At 47.9% G+C, this 16,665-nt stretch overlaps 1 protein-coding gene across 5 annotated transcripts in view; it reads right to left on the reverse strand.

Annotated features, from left to right (window-relative positions):
- The window catches only part of RALGAPA2 (Ral GTPase activating protein catalytic subunit alpha 2), a 287,179-nt gene that overhangs the window by 259,857 nt on the left and 10,657 nt on the right, over window positions 1-16,665 (reverse strand). For all 5 annotated transcript variants that reach the window (XM_081256663.1, XM_081256662.1, XM_081256661.1 and 2 more), the window contains exon 2: window positions 5,112-5,222. In XM_081256663.1, the coding sequence (XP_081112789.1) occupies window positions 5,112-5,222 (111 nt within the window). The remainder of the gene's footprint in view (window positions 1-5,111; window positions 5,223-16,665) is intronic.

Consider the following 16,665-nt stretch of genomic DNA (forward strand, 5'->3'; position numbering starts at 1 on the left):
GAGCTGCTCCTTGCTAGCTGGTGACACACAGCTTCCAGGCTTTCTAAGTTGTAATCAACCGTGGAGCATCTTCCCCCGCAACAAGAGGGGTCCCCTTCCCCAGCCCTTGAACCTGAGAGGCCCTGTGACCTGCTCTGCCCCGATGACAGCAAATGTGAAGCGAGCTTGAAAAGCCCTCCGCACCTGTGAGCGCGGAGCCCTAAGGGCACCGTGTGAAGAAGCCCAAGAGAGCCTGCCAGCTTGGGAAGAGGGGCCACATGGAGGAGCACTAAGGCACCCTGGGCAGTGGCTTGCTAACCAGGACACGTGTGAATGAGGCCACCCGCCACCAGCTGGTCAGAGGCATGAGCCAGCCCAAACCTGAGGAACTGTCCAGCAGACCCAGAAAATCACAAGCTAAATGACTGGTAGCTGTTTTAAGGTGCTCAGTGTTGGGATGGTCTGTTGTGCCATTTGTTATGCAGCACAAACTGACTGATGGTCTTGAACTGCTACATGTTCCTAAAGGATAGAAGGAGCAAAGCGGGGGAGGGGGGTGGCCTTTTAAAAACAGGATTTTAGGTTGTAGGGGGTTTTTCAGATACGGATTTTAATTTTTTTCTTTGTTATTGATTGTACGTAATATCACATTTTTCTGCTCCACACACCTGTGAAAACTAGTGAAGTGGAACAGAGCTAGGAAGCAAGATAAAAATCACATAATTTCATATTTGAAAGATCTACCACATTTGGCAAGAAAAAAATTTAATTTCAAGATTTATACCAATTTATAAATCACAGGGGAAAAAACTGAGAAATTCATTTAAAAAGAACACATCTTGGCGTCCTGGGCACGTGCCCACATGTGATCTGACCTACTAGAGGCTGGAGCAGCGCCCCTCGCAGGGCCTGAGCATCAGCTGTGCAGCCTCCCCCAGCACCCCCTCCATGCTCGGCCTCTGCCTCAGGTCTCACAGGAACAGCCAGGGGTCCACACGCTCCTCTCCACGGCCTCCTTTCCATGTGACCACGTCTCGGCCCACCCCCACACCAGGCACCATCTGCTGCCTCCTGTTCCTCAGCCTGCGACCAGGGAAACGCGTCCCCTAAAACCTTCCCAGGACCGCGCAGCTCCTCTGGCTTCATCCTCACACCTTCCCAAAGACCACCTCCCGTGCAGCTCACTGTCTCACTGCCCGGTTGCTCCATCCCTGTGTGTCTGCCTTCCGATCCTGCTGGCCGCTCAGTACGTTCCTTTCTATGATGACACCCTTCCCCATCCTGCTGGTCCTCAACTCTCTGCATTGGTGGGCACTGCTGACCTTTCATCCCTTGAACTCCTCTGTTCTCAGGCTTCCTGGCACCCTCCCGGCTACCCCCTTTATTTCCCTCTGTCTGCCCAATAAAAGAAGGAATTCCCCCAAATCCCTGACTGCCGCTCTCTCGCTCTGCATACACTCTCTCCCTTGGCAACAGGATGACTGCACCTCCCTTCTCCCAAGCTCCAGTCCCTATAATTTAACAGCCCACCTATGCCCAGGTGTGCCCCGGGCACCGCAGACGCAGACTGCCCAAAGCTGGGCTCACCCTCTCGCCCCTCACACCTGGCTCCCCTGCAGGGCTCCCTCTGCTGCAAGGGCAGCGGAGGAACCAGACTCAACATCCTGAAAGCGTCTCTGGCTTCCCCCTCTGGGATCCCTCTTCCCACGTCCACGTCTCACGACCAGTCGGTGCACCCATGGACCCCTGACACTTCCTCTGCCCTGAACTGCCACATCCCTGGAGCAGGCGTCCCCAGACCTCGCACAGATGACAACATCAGCCTCCTAACTGGTCTTCCTCCCTCCGGTTCACTCACCACATTATAAGACACTGTCTTAGTAGCCGATGTTTTCGAGAGCCCTGACCACCCAAAGAACAAAGTTCAAATGCCTTAACCTGGAATTGCAGGCTCCCCACGAGGCAGGCATCGACCTCTTTCATACATCTGATGTCGAGAGAAAAAGAAATGCTTCCCCCAGACATGCCCCAAAGGTGGCCTCCCTGCTGTCACTCATTCTCTACCCTCCATCCCCAAGGCCACCTCGTCCCCAAACCTCCCTCGTGCACTCTACGGGAAATCAGCAGCCACAGACGGGGTGTCTATATCTGACAACACATCGACTTTCTGACCTGTTCCCCGGTGAACCCTGACCCATCCGCAACTACCACCACCTATGACGCGTGTTCAGCATCTGACACGTCTCCAGATTCCTCTCAGGAATCTAGCCCAGTGCCTTGCTCATTGTCAGCTTCAAATCCTGGATGGGTGAATAAATGAAGAACTGAACAGGAGAGGGAGACAGAGCTGCCAGGGCCAGGGTCCACGAGGCCAGGGTCCACGAGGCCAGGGCCCACGAGGCCAGGGTCCACGAGGCCAGGGCCCACGAGGCCAGGGTCCACGAGGCCAGGGTCCACAAGGCCAGGGCCCACAAGGGCGAAAGGCACCCTTCAGGATGCTAAAGCATGGATGGTCTAGGCCCCAGGTAGAAGAGGCTCCTACCTCTCGGTGAGCAACACAGACATTTCAATGTCTATCAACCTATCATCTGTGTTGTTTATTTAATGGGAGAAATATGAAATAGAACAGTGCTTCTCAAGCTTGAGAGCACATGAGTATCAGTGGAGGGCTTGTGAAAACACAAATCGCTGACTTTCCACCCGCAGAGTTTCTGATTCAGGAGGCTTAACGAGTGCCCAGGTGATACCCCTGCTGCTAGTCTAAAAACCACAAGGTGCTCTGAGAGCCACTGGTACAGGGAAGGCGCTGTGAACATGGCATCAAGAAGCCTGGCTGCAATTCCGGCTCTACAAGTAGATAAATAATCTGCGTGACCTCAGGCCGGTGATATAACCTCTCTGGACATGGTTTTCTCAACTCGAGAATGATGACTGTGAAAAACCCAATCTCTTGAGCCCCTTCCAACCTTAAAACTCTGTGGTCCCGACTCAGTCACTCCGAAGTCGGTCATCCGGAACAACAGCACTTCTGTCCAGCGCAGTAACTGTAACTGTTCAAAACTATGGTGGCTATAAGGGTGCTAACGTGCAAGGATTTCCAAAACACATTACATAAAAGTGAAAGGTGAGGATGATAATGACAGCTGACAGTTACCACAGACCACATGCCATGCTTTGTCCTGGAATCCCAGGACACGTGTCAACCTACTTAATGCTGACAGAAGGAAACTGAGTCACAGATGAAGTAACCTGTCCAAGGAGAAACAGCTAGAAGGGTAGGGCAAGGATGCAAACCTGTCTGGCTCCCGGGCTACTCTTCCTGCCACATAAATACAGAGCAGAGTGTGCAGCGTGACTTTATTGGCTTGGTTTTCAAAGAATATTTCACGTGAGTATTGGGGTGGCTAAAAGTTTCATTCGGTTTTTTTCTGTAAGATGGTCTAATAGCACTTAATTGTCTTAAACTTCATTCAAAACAATTTTGTTAGATTGTATTGTGACAGGTCACATCAGCATGCATTTAAAAAAAGACATCAAAATTGGTAAATTTTTGTGTAGCCATTTTATTATTGAAGATGGAAGAAAAAAGCAACATTTTTGGCATATTATGCTTTATTATTTCAAGAAAGGTAAAAACCCAACTGAAACACAAAAAAAAGATTTGTGCGGTGTACGGAGAAGGTGCTGTGACTAATCGAATGTGTGAAAAGTGGTTTGCAAAGTTTCGTGCTGGAGATTTCTCGCTGGACGATGCTCCATGGTTGGGTAGACCAGCTGAAGTTGATAAGAGATCAAATCGAGATATTAACTGAGAACAGTCAATGCTATACCACCTGGGAGACAGCCAACATACTCAAAATATCCAAACCAAGTGTTGAAAATCATCTGTACCAGCTTGGTTATGTCAATCGCTTTGATGTTTGGGTTCCACATAAGTTATGTGAAAAAAACCTTCTTGACCGTATTTCCGCATGAGATTCTCTACTTAAACGTAAGGAAAACAGCAAATTGTGATGGGAGATGAAAAGTGGATACTGTACAATAATGTGGAATGGAAGAGATCGTGGGGCAAGCGAAATGAACCGCCACCAACCACACCAAAGGCCAGTCTTCAGCCAAAGAAGGCGATATTGTGTATATGGTGGGATTGGAAGGGAGTCCTCTATTATGAGCTCCTTCTGGAAAACCAAACAATTAATTCCAACAAGCACTGCTCCCAATTAGACCAAATGAAAGCAGCACTCGACGAAAAGCATCCAAGATTAGTCAATATGATCTTCCATCAGGATAACGCAAGACCGCATGTTTCTTTGATGACCAGGCAAAAACTGTTACAGCTTGGCTGGGAAGTTCTGATTCATCTGCCGTATTCACCAGACATTGCACCTTCGGATTTCCATTTATTCGGTTTTTACAAAATTCTCTTAATGGAAAAAATTTCAATTCCCTGGAAGACTGTAAAAGGCATCTGGAAAAGTTCTTTGCTCAAAAAGATAAAAAGTTTTGGGAAGATGGAATTATGAAGTTGCCTGAAAAATGGCAGAAGGTAGTGGAACAAAAGGGTGAATACCTTGTTCAATAAAGTTCTTGGTGAAAATGAAAAACGTGTCTTTTATTTTTACTTAAAAACCAAAGGCACTTTTTGGCCAACCCAATATGTATGGGCATAACCATAAACATATATAAACACAGTATATTAATAACATATACAGGACACTTTGATAGTGGTTGCCTCTGCACAGCAAGACTGGATGTCTGGGCAAACAGACACATCAGCTTTCATTCCAAACCCTTTAGTGGAATCTGAATTTTTTTAATGATGTGCATACATTACTTTTCTTTCTTTCTTTTTGAGTAAATTATGCCTCTGGAACTCATGCCTTCTGTGGGTTTCTTCTCCTATTTTCCCTTTGGCTGTTTGTTGTTCAGTTAACGCCTGTATGAGAGAAAGTTCAAGGGAAAGACACCAACCACTGTGACCTTGCAGCTCCACTAAGCGTTTGGCAGGGAAGGAAGCTTAAAAGCATGTAACTTATGGCACATGACACACACAACCTCTCAGAACTTCCTGAATGTTTATTTAAAAAACCAAAAAACTTTGTATATCAAAAACATTTTGTAGAAATTCTTACCTTTTAATTTCAAACTATTTTCCAGTGTTATAAAATTTTCATAGAAGATGAAATATATCTGAGAATAGTTGGTCTCAAAAAACTGCTTAAGATCACTTGCATCCACGTTATCTGAAAAGAAAAAGTTCCCATTTATGACAAACTTACACAATTATCAGAGTTCACAATTTTTTCAGAAATGAAGGAATGTAAAAACGAGCCATATCCCCTTATAAGACAAAACAAAGCAAAGTGTATTCCAGTCCACTTCTTCTTTCTCCATCTAAGGAGAGCTCTGAGGTGGCCTGGAGCACCTCCCCTCCCTGTCCCAGAGCTCAAGGTCAGAGCCTGGGGGCACAGCACCTACAAGCAGCTAGAAGGCCAGGGGTAAGTGAGGGTCCAGGGAGGGACAAGATGACTTCCTGTTAGGGGTGGGGAAGTAAAAGTTCATGGAAGAGGTGGCTGCTGACCCAGACCATAAAGAGGGATGAGTCTGTACGGCTGAGAAACAACTCTGCCAGGAGCCCCGCATGACCCAGAATCTCCTCCCTCCCTCCTGGCTCCCGTGCCACCGCCCAGAGGACAGCAGGCCCTGCCCCGACACCTGCCCACATCCACCTGGGCCACTCATCACCGCGTCCCTCCAGCTTCTACGTGACCCGTCCCACCCCTGCGTGGACACGGTGGACCCGCCATGTGCTCCTAGCCTCGTCCCAGCAGTGTGTCTCCCAGCTGCACCAGTGTTGCTAAACCAGGGCTGCGGGTGGATCGGCAGGTGGTGCAGGGAACTTAGCCCAAGAACAGCTTCCCCGCACTCCCACCACCAGCCCTGGCCCCCGCAGGGGCCGAGCGACAACACAGCCAGCGTCCCTCACAGCTCCAGTCAGTCGCCCACTGTCAACACACCTCTGTACAGGTTCCTTAGCATACAAGGTTGTCTGTGCGTTTACAGCAGTGTCCTGACCAAGGTGTTAGCTCTTTGGAAGAATACACCTTAGGAAACCTCAGGAAAATTAAAAACAGCTTCCTTAAAGTTCTACAAGATTACTCAAGAAAAAAAAGTGTCTTGCTATTCAATCTATAACAGAGTCGTATCAGCTTTGGAGGGTCCTAATGTGAATATGCATGAACACACCCACTGCTATGCGTACATTCCATAAAGCTAACACTCTTGCTGGTGAATCTAGAGTTGTCTCCCTCTGATAACTACACAGCGCCTTTCATGCAAAAATCTGCCCTGGTTCTTGGAAACAATGCACATAAGGTGTTGGTAAAGTCATAGGAACTGCCAATTTCACTTTCTGTTTCTTGCCACAAAATAACACTGAGCACAGAGCAGTGGAAGTTCCTAGTAACTAACCAGTTTACCTTCGCCCAAGCAGGTAACAATGACATCAGGATCCTTAACCCATGTGAATATTACCATTCTCATGAGCTGCACAACCCTGCCATGGAATCCTCAAGTGTCTTCTGCAGGATGTGTCAGTTCCAAGAGAGGGCTTTGTTCATGTTCATGCCAACACCAACTGCTCCTGGGACCGCTGAAATCTCCCCAGCACCCCCGGCCAGGTCAGGGCCCCTGCTCTGGGGCCCACAGCCCTATTCCCCCCCATCACAGATGGTGTCACACTGTACTCCACTCTTGGTGCAGCTCCTGACTTAGTTCTGATGGAAGGGTCTGTCTCCTCTGTTAGAGACAGTCCCCTCCCTCACAGACCTCCTGTGTGTCTTAGCATCATCAGGCACCCTGCAGGGAATATAGCATTTAGCTCAATATTTTCCTGAACGAACTAAATAAAAGAAACAGCCTATAACATACAATCACAGGACAGTGACCACAACTTGTAACCCATCAGATCTCATGCCGATGGGAAAAAGTGGCCTCACGCTTCTTCAGATCCTTGGGGTTATGAGGAGAGAAATGTCAACCCTCTGCTGAGGACGCCCGATTCCGCTCTGCAGCCCCAGCTCTCGCGGCCCCTGCTCCAAGTGAGGGTCTAAAGGCTTCTCATTCTCACCCTCACTTTCTGCTCTTCCCGCAGGAACCACCCACTGCGCTGCTCAAGCAGAAACCTAGTCCCCATCCCGGCTCCTCCCACCTCCTTCCCAGCCCGTCTCCGGGGTGTGAGTTCCTCCACAGACCCACCGGGCACTGTACCCCCATCCCTGCCCGCCACCCATCCCCACCCAGGGTCCCCGCATCACCACTTCCCCTCCATGGTCCCCTCTCCACATTGCCGTCAACAGTAAAATGGAATAAACCAAATCAGACCATTCTTTTACTCAAAACCTTCCAACAGCCTCCAGTGGCGCTTACAATAAAATCCAAACCCTTTACCATAGCCTGGCGGCCCTGCGGGCTTTCCTCCACTCAAGGCCAAGTCCGTCCCACACCACCCTCTCCGCGCCCTGCACTCTGGCCGCCATGGCTTCTGTCCATCTCCCAAGCTTCCCACACGTGTTCCCCACCCTGATCTTCATCCAGCTCATTCCTTCTCATCCTTCAGAGCTGGGACCCCACACAACCTCCACAGAGAAACCTAAGGAGCCCCTGTGTCCCCAGGCATGGCCTCCATCACCCACCTCCTCCTGCACGGAGTCTGGAGGGCGGGCGGCCAACTGCTCGCCTGTGAATGGGCTGCAGCGAGCAAAGCATCCCCATGCTGAGGACACGGGTACACAGGTATGGCAAGACAGCACATAAAGGTTATAGGCCACCAACAGTCTACCTTCCCTGGCCTCCCCGGTCCCTCAGAAACACTCGAGTGCCAGCAGCCTGAGCAAAGAGGGTCCTCGTCAAGGCTGAGGGCCTTCATGCAGACAGAGACACCCTCGTGAGGCCAGAGTCCAGGCGGCAGCCACCTTCCTCCTCAGCCATTCACTGTCTTCCTTGTGGGTTAGGAGTGGATGGAGCTTAAAGTCCTCACGACAAGACAAGCAGATGCCCTCCAGGTCACCCAGCACACAGTGACGAAGGGTGTAACATCTGTAATTACTAGTTTATTTACCCACGTGAGGACTCCTCACTGGTCTGGGAGTCCCCTTCTCATGATCCCTGCCCACAGCACTTAAGATTAGTGGAGACTGTCTCATTCATTCATTTATTCATTTACTTCTCCACCGACCTGCACTCCACTAGAATGGAAGCCACATATGCGCAGGAATCACATCTGTTTTGTTCCCTGCTGTATTTCCAGCCCCAGGAACAGAGTTTGGTACCCGAAAAGTACTTGACACACATTTGTTAAATGAACAAACAAAAAATAAATATCAAATATTTTCTATCTCTACTTCAAAATCTAGAATGTTTCCATGATCTGTCTTATTTTTGAAAAACAAGACTCATCAGATGAGTATTTACAAAGCATAAATCTTGGAGAAGGCGGGCACTGGGAGTTAGCAACCTGCAGAAGGGAACACAAGGGAGTATCACAGGTCTACTTTGTAACAAGGTAACTTCGAGAAGCAAAGGTATATAGGAGGAAGACTGCTCAGGAAAAAAACAAAAAAAAAAGCCTATGACCACAAACTTCCTTTCGAAAGACACTCTTCATCTGTTCATTCAAACAAGACTGAGCCCTGCCCCCTGCCCAATAGCCCTGCGCCAAATCTGGGAAATTCAAAGAGAATACGGTGCAGGGCCCTCCCGGGTACAGGCACACAAGCAAGTAACGGAGACGGCAGCGTGCCTGAAGCTCAGGCAGGGCATCAAAGCAGGGAGTGACAAGGCCACCTGGGGAGGTTGGGAACATTAAAAACACTGTACATTTATGCTTTGAAAGACACACTTTCATGACTGTATCTTATTTGACCCTCACCACAATCCTGTGAGGGGGATGGGGCAGGTGAGGTCTAGACAAAGAAACCTCAGCTTCAGAATCGTCTGTAACCTGCCCAAGGTACCAGGCCAGTCAAAGACTCCCGTCCAGGTCTCCAGCTCAAACCTGAGCTACACAAAGGCCTCAGAAACAGAGGGAAGAAGTCAAAACCAGAAATCGGGTCAGGAATATAGAGAAATACGTCATCCCCTCGGGGATGGGATGTGCAGGAGAGCCCGAGGGAGAAGAGCGGGGGGATGAGAGGACAGGTAAGACACGAGGGGAGACGCGGCCCGGCCCCCAAGAATGACCTCACAGCAACCTCCCCGTGGCCTCGTGGTGCCAGTAAGGAAGCGGGAAGGAGGGAAAGTCCCCAGGCACAGAGCCCAGGCTGTACACCACCTTGGAGGTGATGAGCCTGGGTGTGTTTGGCACCGATGCTAGTACGCTGTCTGGCTGGCATCACAAAACCCAGGCAAGTGCATTCACACTGACCACAGAGAAGCAACCAGCAGCCAGAGCTAGAGGTCATTCTGGGATCTGTAAAGCAATCTCCTTTACCACCAACCAACAGCCAATCAACTGTTTCTATTATTTTCCCATTATATCTGAAAAATAATCTATATTCCACACCAGAAGCTACCCTCCCCTGGCCTTTTGTCCAGCTAAGCCTCCTGCTGACAATTATTTCCCCACATCTAGCTGGCAGACAATAGCAAAGCTTGAAGGCAGAACCTTTGGAGCAGACTGCCTGGGTTCAAGTCCAGAAGCTACAAGACCTGGGCGAGTTATTTAAAACACTTTGTGCCTCAATTTCCTCACCTGAGAAATGTGGCCAACGATGGTTCCTGTGCCCATAAAATGAACATATGCAAAGTGCTTCTAAGTGTGTAGTCAGCATTACGTAAATAAATGTTAGTTGTTTTCCAATTACCTAGCTCCTGGCAAAGGCCATCTCACGAGGTGGGAATAACCCAACTTCACCTGTGAAGCCATAAAACTCAATGGCACGTGAAACTCACCCACTTAATGCGACCTTTCGCAAAGGCACAGCACTTAATCCCAATTCAGCAGCAGATGCTCCAAAACTAGTGGAACTGTCCCTCCACTTCCTCCCACATATAATCCTTTCCAATAGCAATCTTACTCCTTTTTAGTTGGGAGGATCATAACCCAGCCTCATAAAAACCTGCTTCAGCAGACCCTGAAAGCACCAAAGGAGGAGGGAACGTCCTTCTCAGACTTGGGGGCCCTGGTGGACACTGTCAAGAGGAAGAAGGGGTTCAGACCAGCTCCTCCGGAGTAGGGAGTGACCCCCAATCCTCCTGCCCTCCGTCCTCCACCGTCCCCAGGGCCAAGAGCCATCCCAGCACTGCCTACACGTCTGCGTGTAGATGAAGACGGTGTCATTTGTTATTTTACTCAGATTCCCTAGATACTGGCACTGAAGCACGATGCTCAAGATCACATGCTGGTGAAAGGGAAAAGGGGTGAGTGAAAAATTCAAGGCGAATGTGGTGACTTCATAAAACGTAATGTAGAAACAGTGAGAACAAGGAAAATAAATGAGTCAGACACCAAACAGAAAACACTGACAAGGATAAATGTCATTAGTATGGTGCCTTTACTTAAGGGCTAAAGAGATTTTGGTGATTTCACCTTTTCACAACTGCCTAGCTCCCCGCCCTCTTTCCCTCTTGTGTTACTTACTTCGTAATAATGCCAGGAACTATTCTCGCCCTCCATCCACTCCTTTAGAAAATGCTCACCCACACTGATCTGGGGCTGATCTCCCGACTTGCTGTGGACAACCAGTCATTAGAAGCCTGACGCAGCAGTGGCTGCAGAGCATCAAGTAGTCTCTGGTCCAAAGAGACTGGGATTGACATATACACACTACTATATACAAAATAGATAATTAATAAGGACCTACTGTAATAGCACAGAGAACTCTACTCAATACTCTGTAATAACCTGTATGGGAAAAGAATCTTAAAAGAGTGGATATATGTATATGTATAACTGATTCACTTTCCTGTACACCTGAAACTAACACAACATTGCAAATCAACTATACTCCAATAAAAATTTAAAAAACAAAAACAAAGGAAATGAGGAAACTCATGGAGGAGAGCAGGACCCAAGCCCAGGCAACCTGCAGCCCGGGCAGTAGCACGCAGCAACGCAGATAAGTGAGGGAATAAAACAGATGCTTATTGCCGTAAGGTCTCTGTAAGCCTGAGGTTTGGGATGAGTTGTCTTGCACCGTTGCTGTGAAAATGTTGGTGGGGAAGAAAAAGCAACTCATCACCAAAAAGTTTCACCAGCCATGAGAGCCGGCAAGCCCGTGAAGAGGTGCCCCAAGTATGACACATTTTCAGCTCCGTCAAAGAAGGAAAAGCAGACAATATGAGTCCGAATAACAAGAGCTGCCAGCTGATACACACTTTCCTCAACAGAAAGTTTCTGCAACACTAACTAGAGTGCAGGCAGGGACTCCTTTTCCTGACACCAGCCGGTAGGTTTTAGGACCTCCTGTGTGTGCAATGCTGTTCCAAGGGCAGGTAACCGACCTGGAGCTCACCTGGTGAGGAGGTAAAGTCCTCATAATGAAGCCCTTTCAGGACTCAGCAGATATTCAGGTCATAAGACAGCAGGTATGCTGACTATGCTTCAGTGGTAACTCAATACTTTTATCGTCATCATTAAAGAGAAATTCACATCTGAAAATGCATCTATGTGCAGACCTAAAAACGTCCTTGTGCTGATTACATGCAAAAACAAAATCTTCGTGTGGACGGGGACGCTAACCTGCACGGCAGATGGAGGCTCCGGCTTCAGTGGCCGCACAGTCTACACCCACCCCACCCCCCACCCCCAGGATGCTCTCCAGAAGATTTCAGGGCCTGGCTCACTGTCTTTGCCCTCATAGCCAGCACTGATTTCCACATTTGCACAGGTGATGCCCAACTTCCTTATCTCCACTGAGGTTGTCCTCCACGCCCCCTCCGCAACCTCTGCCCCCAGGCCCGCCCGGGCATCCCTCACCTCCCTGCCTCCCAAGTCTGAACCCATTCTCCCTACCTCCCCTGCTCCCTCCTTCTAGAAACCTAATTCCAACAACTCTTCGACCTTCCTGGGTCCTTCAATCCAATGACCCCACCACCCTGCCATGATCTATGATCCCTCTGAAGTCTTCACTTCCTTTTTTCTTCTTAATTTGGTTTCCACGGTCCATCTTTTGAATCAGCCCTTTCATTGTCCCTCAATCACCTCCCTTCCCCCTGCATCATATTCACTCCATAAAACCCCAGTCAGTTTCACCCTTAATTCAACCGAAAGTATTTATTTGAGCACAGGTCATGTGCCAGATAGCAAAGATTTTTTAAAGTTGTTGGTTTAAGTACTGAATAGATGTGAAAGAATATGTTTTGTACATGTGCAACTGATGCTCTATAATAAAACAAGCACTTTAAACCCACCCACCAACTCAACCAAGCATCCCCCCCACCCCCACTTTACGGGGCTCCACACTATTCATCCAGTTCTCAGCCCTCTCTGGGGCGGATAGCTGGTGCGCACGTACCTCTGCACCCAAGCGCCACGGAAGGAAGAGGAGCCTAGAGCGCTGACATAATACTTTTGGAAGCACGTGGGGGCCTAAACCACATACTCCTGTTTGTAGGAAATGAAATGAACTCACATTTTAGCTCTGCTGATAATTGTGCTTCTTACATACATCATTACAGCCATGTTGGACGGTTCTATCTCCGTAGAATTTAAACTGAAAGCGAGAGTGGCCTGGAGCAAACGCTCCCAGTTTCCCTCCTGCCCCCTCGCCCAGCCACTCACACGGCAGAGCCTTCCTCTTCCTAACGGAGCCCCTGTTTGTTCAGGGACCATCCACCCCGCAAATCCGTGTGCCCTCCGTGGGGGTGGGACCTGATGCTGCTGAGCCAATTACTGTGGCAATAGCCCCCTGCCAGCTATGAGTTTAGACTCAAGCCTGTGACCCAGTGCTGGTCAACAAGCAAGGGGAAGAATTCTGGTGGAGATGCCTGGAAAAGGGTCATTGTTCTTACAGGGACACATAGCAGAAGTGCTTCTTTCTTCCTGCCTCTGGACGTTGCTCCATCCGGGTGCGATGCCTGCAGTGCATTTTGCCACTCAGGGGACAAACCTGCCACGCAGAGGACACTAAGGAGGGCAAAGCAGGGAGGGGAGAGCATGCGGATGGGCACGTCACTGAGCTGCCGTGCCAGCTGGCTCGGGGGGCCACCTGCTTTGGGACCGCTTTCTATAGGAGAAAAAATTCTTCATCATTTATGTTTATATTTGGGTTTTCTGTTACCTATATCCAAAAACATCCTTGTAGATACTGAAGTAAAATCTGACAGTAGAACAGGAAACAAATCCTAGTATAATTGAAAGGTTGTAGAAGTTATATTCATCCCACTTCGTTTCCTAAGATGTATTATTTTCATTTCTTTATACCTATATGGTAGCTAGGTGCAGAAAGTAAAATTCTTAGAAGTCAGAAAGATGTTAACACTTTGTTATCCTGGATTGACAGTCCCCATGTAAAAGGGATTCTGATAAAGATATACTCCACGTACCTAGAGCTCTAGTTTTTAAAAGTAGAGCTATTTTTATTTTAAACATTTTTGACACACCTGTCTCAAATGCAGGACTCTAAAACATTATTTTTAACGGATATCAAGTGCCAACACAATAAAACAAAATATATACACCAATGAAATATAATGTTCCAATCTAATGTGTTTTATATACATGTATTTTTTATGAAGTATAGTTGATGTACAGTATTATGTTACAGGTATACAATATAGTAATTCACAGTTTTTAAAGGTTATACTTTATATTTATTATAAAATATTGGCTACATTCCCTGTGTTGTACAATATATCCTTGTAGCTTAATTTATACATAATAGTTTATATATATTCATATATATATTTCTTTTGTAGGAATCAAGTTTCAACCGATTTTTTAAGGCGATGCATAACTACTTCTACTTTTCTTGATCTGAATTGGCCTATATTAGTCAAACCACTCACTAGGGAAAGAGTTGGAGATAGAAATAGATAAAACAGGAGCTAAATGGTAACCTCTCCCGCTCCATTTCTAACACGTAAGGCAGCAGAAAAGTGGTGCTGAGGGCAGAGAGAGCCCTCTTACTTACGTCAAATAATTATTATTAATAAGCATATAAATGGCTTACAAAAGGGCTTTGTATATATGAACTCAATTAAACCTCTGACAGCCCTAGGAAGCAGGTACTGTCCCAACACCAGGTGAGGGTCAAAGAGGTTAGGTCTCTGCCAGGACTCGAACCCAGGCAGTCCGACTGCCGCACCGCTTACCTAAGTACGTCTAACGTTAAGCTGAAAGTGATGGAAGAGGGGCAGGGAAGTACACCTGGAAACACAAGGTTTTTAAGTCCATAAGAGAGAGCTGGTAGAAGTCCCGGAACTAAATAGATACTAAACCCCAGAGAGGACCCAGAAGTTGGTTTATGTAGGACACCAGAGCCAGCTTGCAACGGGAATGGCCTTCCTCCATGACAGGTTAAAAGGGCGGCCTTTCTGTGAAGCTAATTCTGCAGAGACTGAGACAGCCCTCCCCAAGGAGCTCTCTTTACTTCCAGAAAATCATCCCACTGACCCCTGCCGCATCAGCAGCTGCAACACCGTCAGTCGCGCTCCTCCTTCATATAAGAAACCAAAGGCCCCTCTGGCCGCCGGGCGGCCACCCGGCTCCCCGCAAGCCAGGGTCTGCTGACAGCATGGAAGGGCCTGGAACTGCCAACCTGAAGAATGGGCAGTGGATAATTTGTTGCGTGAGTCCAGTGGGACCCGACAGGGCCGTTTAAGTATCATGTAAGCTTTCACTTTACTCATGTGAAAAATGTCCAAGGCGTGTTAGATCAAAACTACAGTGTCAGCCCATGTATAACAACTATTCATGTTAGACTGTGTTTACGTGTATACCTACAAGACACAGAGAGAGAGGTTGCACGTAAGCAACAACAAGAACAGAAAGCATGTTTACCAAAATTTTAACAATGGTTGTCAGAGGACTGCAGAATGTGAAGAGCTTTTTCATACTTAAATTATTATTATTATTATTATTATTTTTTTTTTTTTGCGGTACACGGGCCTCTCATTGTTTTGGCCTCTCCCGTTGCGGAGCTCAGGCTCTGGACGCACAGGCTCAGTGGCCATGGCTCACGGGCCCAGCCGCTCCGCGGCATGTGGCATCTTCCCGGACCGGGGCATGAACCCGTGTCCCCTGCATCGGCAGGCGGACTCTCAACCACTGCGCCACCAGGGAAGCCCCTTAAATTATTTTTTGCTTATTCATATTATTCAAATGTTTATAATGAGTATGTAAAATTTTATAACCAGAAAAAAACTACTATTTTTCAGAAAAAACTATTATTCATTTCAGAAAAAAAAAGCTGCCAGAGTATTTAGAAAGAATTTGTTTTCAAAGCCTGACTATGTACCATAAAAAAGAACAGCAGACATGACATCGGCCATAGTTTCCTCCAAACGTGTCTTACTTTTGAGCCTTGAAGAACATTGAAGACCTAAACAGTACGTAAAGTAGTATCTTCGCCAAGACTAAAATGCCCTAAAAACAGAAAATAATTTAAATTTCCTCTGCCCAACACTGTTGTTAGACCTCTTCTGTAATAACACATACGCTGTACATAATGCCTTGTAATGATCTAGGTATAGAGGACTTCTGCTGTCTTTAGAGAAAGCTATGTTTCTCTAATTGTCATTTACTGAAAAGGGTTGAAAAATGATACGGTCGGGCAGGAAGAAATGGTCTCTGTCCAGCCATTCAACAGCTTGCACTGAGTAGGAACAAGCAAAGGTGTGACACCTCTGAATGCAAAAAGGTGATGAAATTTCCAATCACCGGCAGGTTCACTTACAAGACCTGGTGGCCTTAGCACACGTCAAGTCCTGTTTAAACCTGGCCTGATCGCCGACCGCAGAGCAGACTCCCCTTCGGCGCACGCTCAGCAGCTACACCGGGTCCTAGAAACCACACGTCTTTTCAGTTAACACTGAGCCAAAGACCAAGACTCCCTCAGGCCTTTGCATTAAGAAACACAACCTAGAGGGAGTCCCGCGGTGGTCTAGTAGTTAGGATTCGGGCTTTCACCTCAGGCCCAGGTTCGATCCCGGGTCAGGGAACTGAGATTCCACAAGCTGTGGGGCGTAGCCAAAACAAACAGAAAAAAAACATTTATTTTGAAATGGCTCAAGTTCTTGCAAAAAGAAACACAATGTAGAGCACAAACAGCGTTCTAATTTAGCAGGTACCTGAAACCGAGCCCGTCTGCTGCCTTTCTCACCATTCACAGAGATTAATTAACATGGCACTGACCCATCAACGTTTTCCTGTGCTCATTCATTTTCAGCCACTGGCTGATCTCCATTTCTTGTCAGCATCAGGGCACTTTCTAAGGTACCTACTCTTTGGCTATTACTAGAATTTGGGGTGACATAGTAAGCGCATCTCCACACTGTCACAAGCTCCGTCTGCTGTGTGGCCCCATCTCACGTCTGGCACACTCAAGCATCCCTGCCCCACTGGCCACGGTGGTCCTGGCCTGTCTCCTTATCACGACCCACTGCTGCAACAAGGAAGGACCAGCCACGTGTGCCGGCTAGGGCTCCCCGGCCACGGCTGGCTTCTCCTCTCTAGCACTGCTTCTT

This window comes from Mesoplodon bidens (genome assembly GCF_964165515.1).
Source record: "Mesoplodon bidens genome assembly, chromosome: 15".
Classification (NCBI taxonomy): Eukaryota; Metazoa; Chordata; class Mammalia; order Artiodactyla; family Ziphiidae; genus Mesoplodon; species Mesoplodon bidens.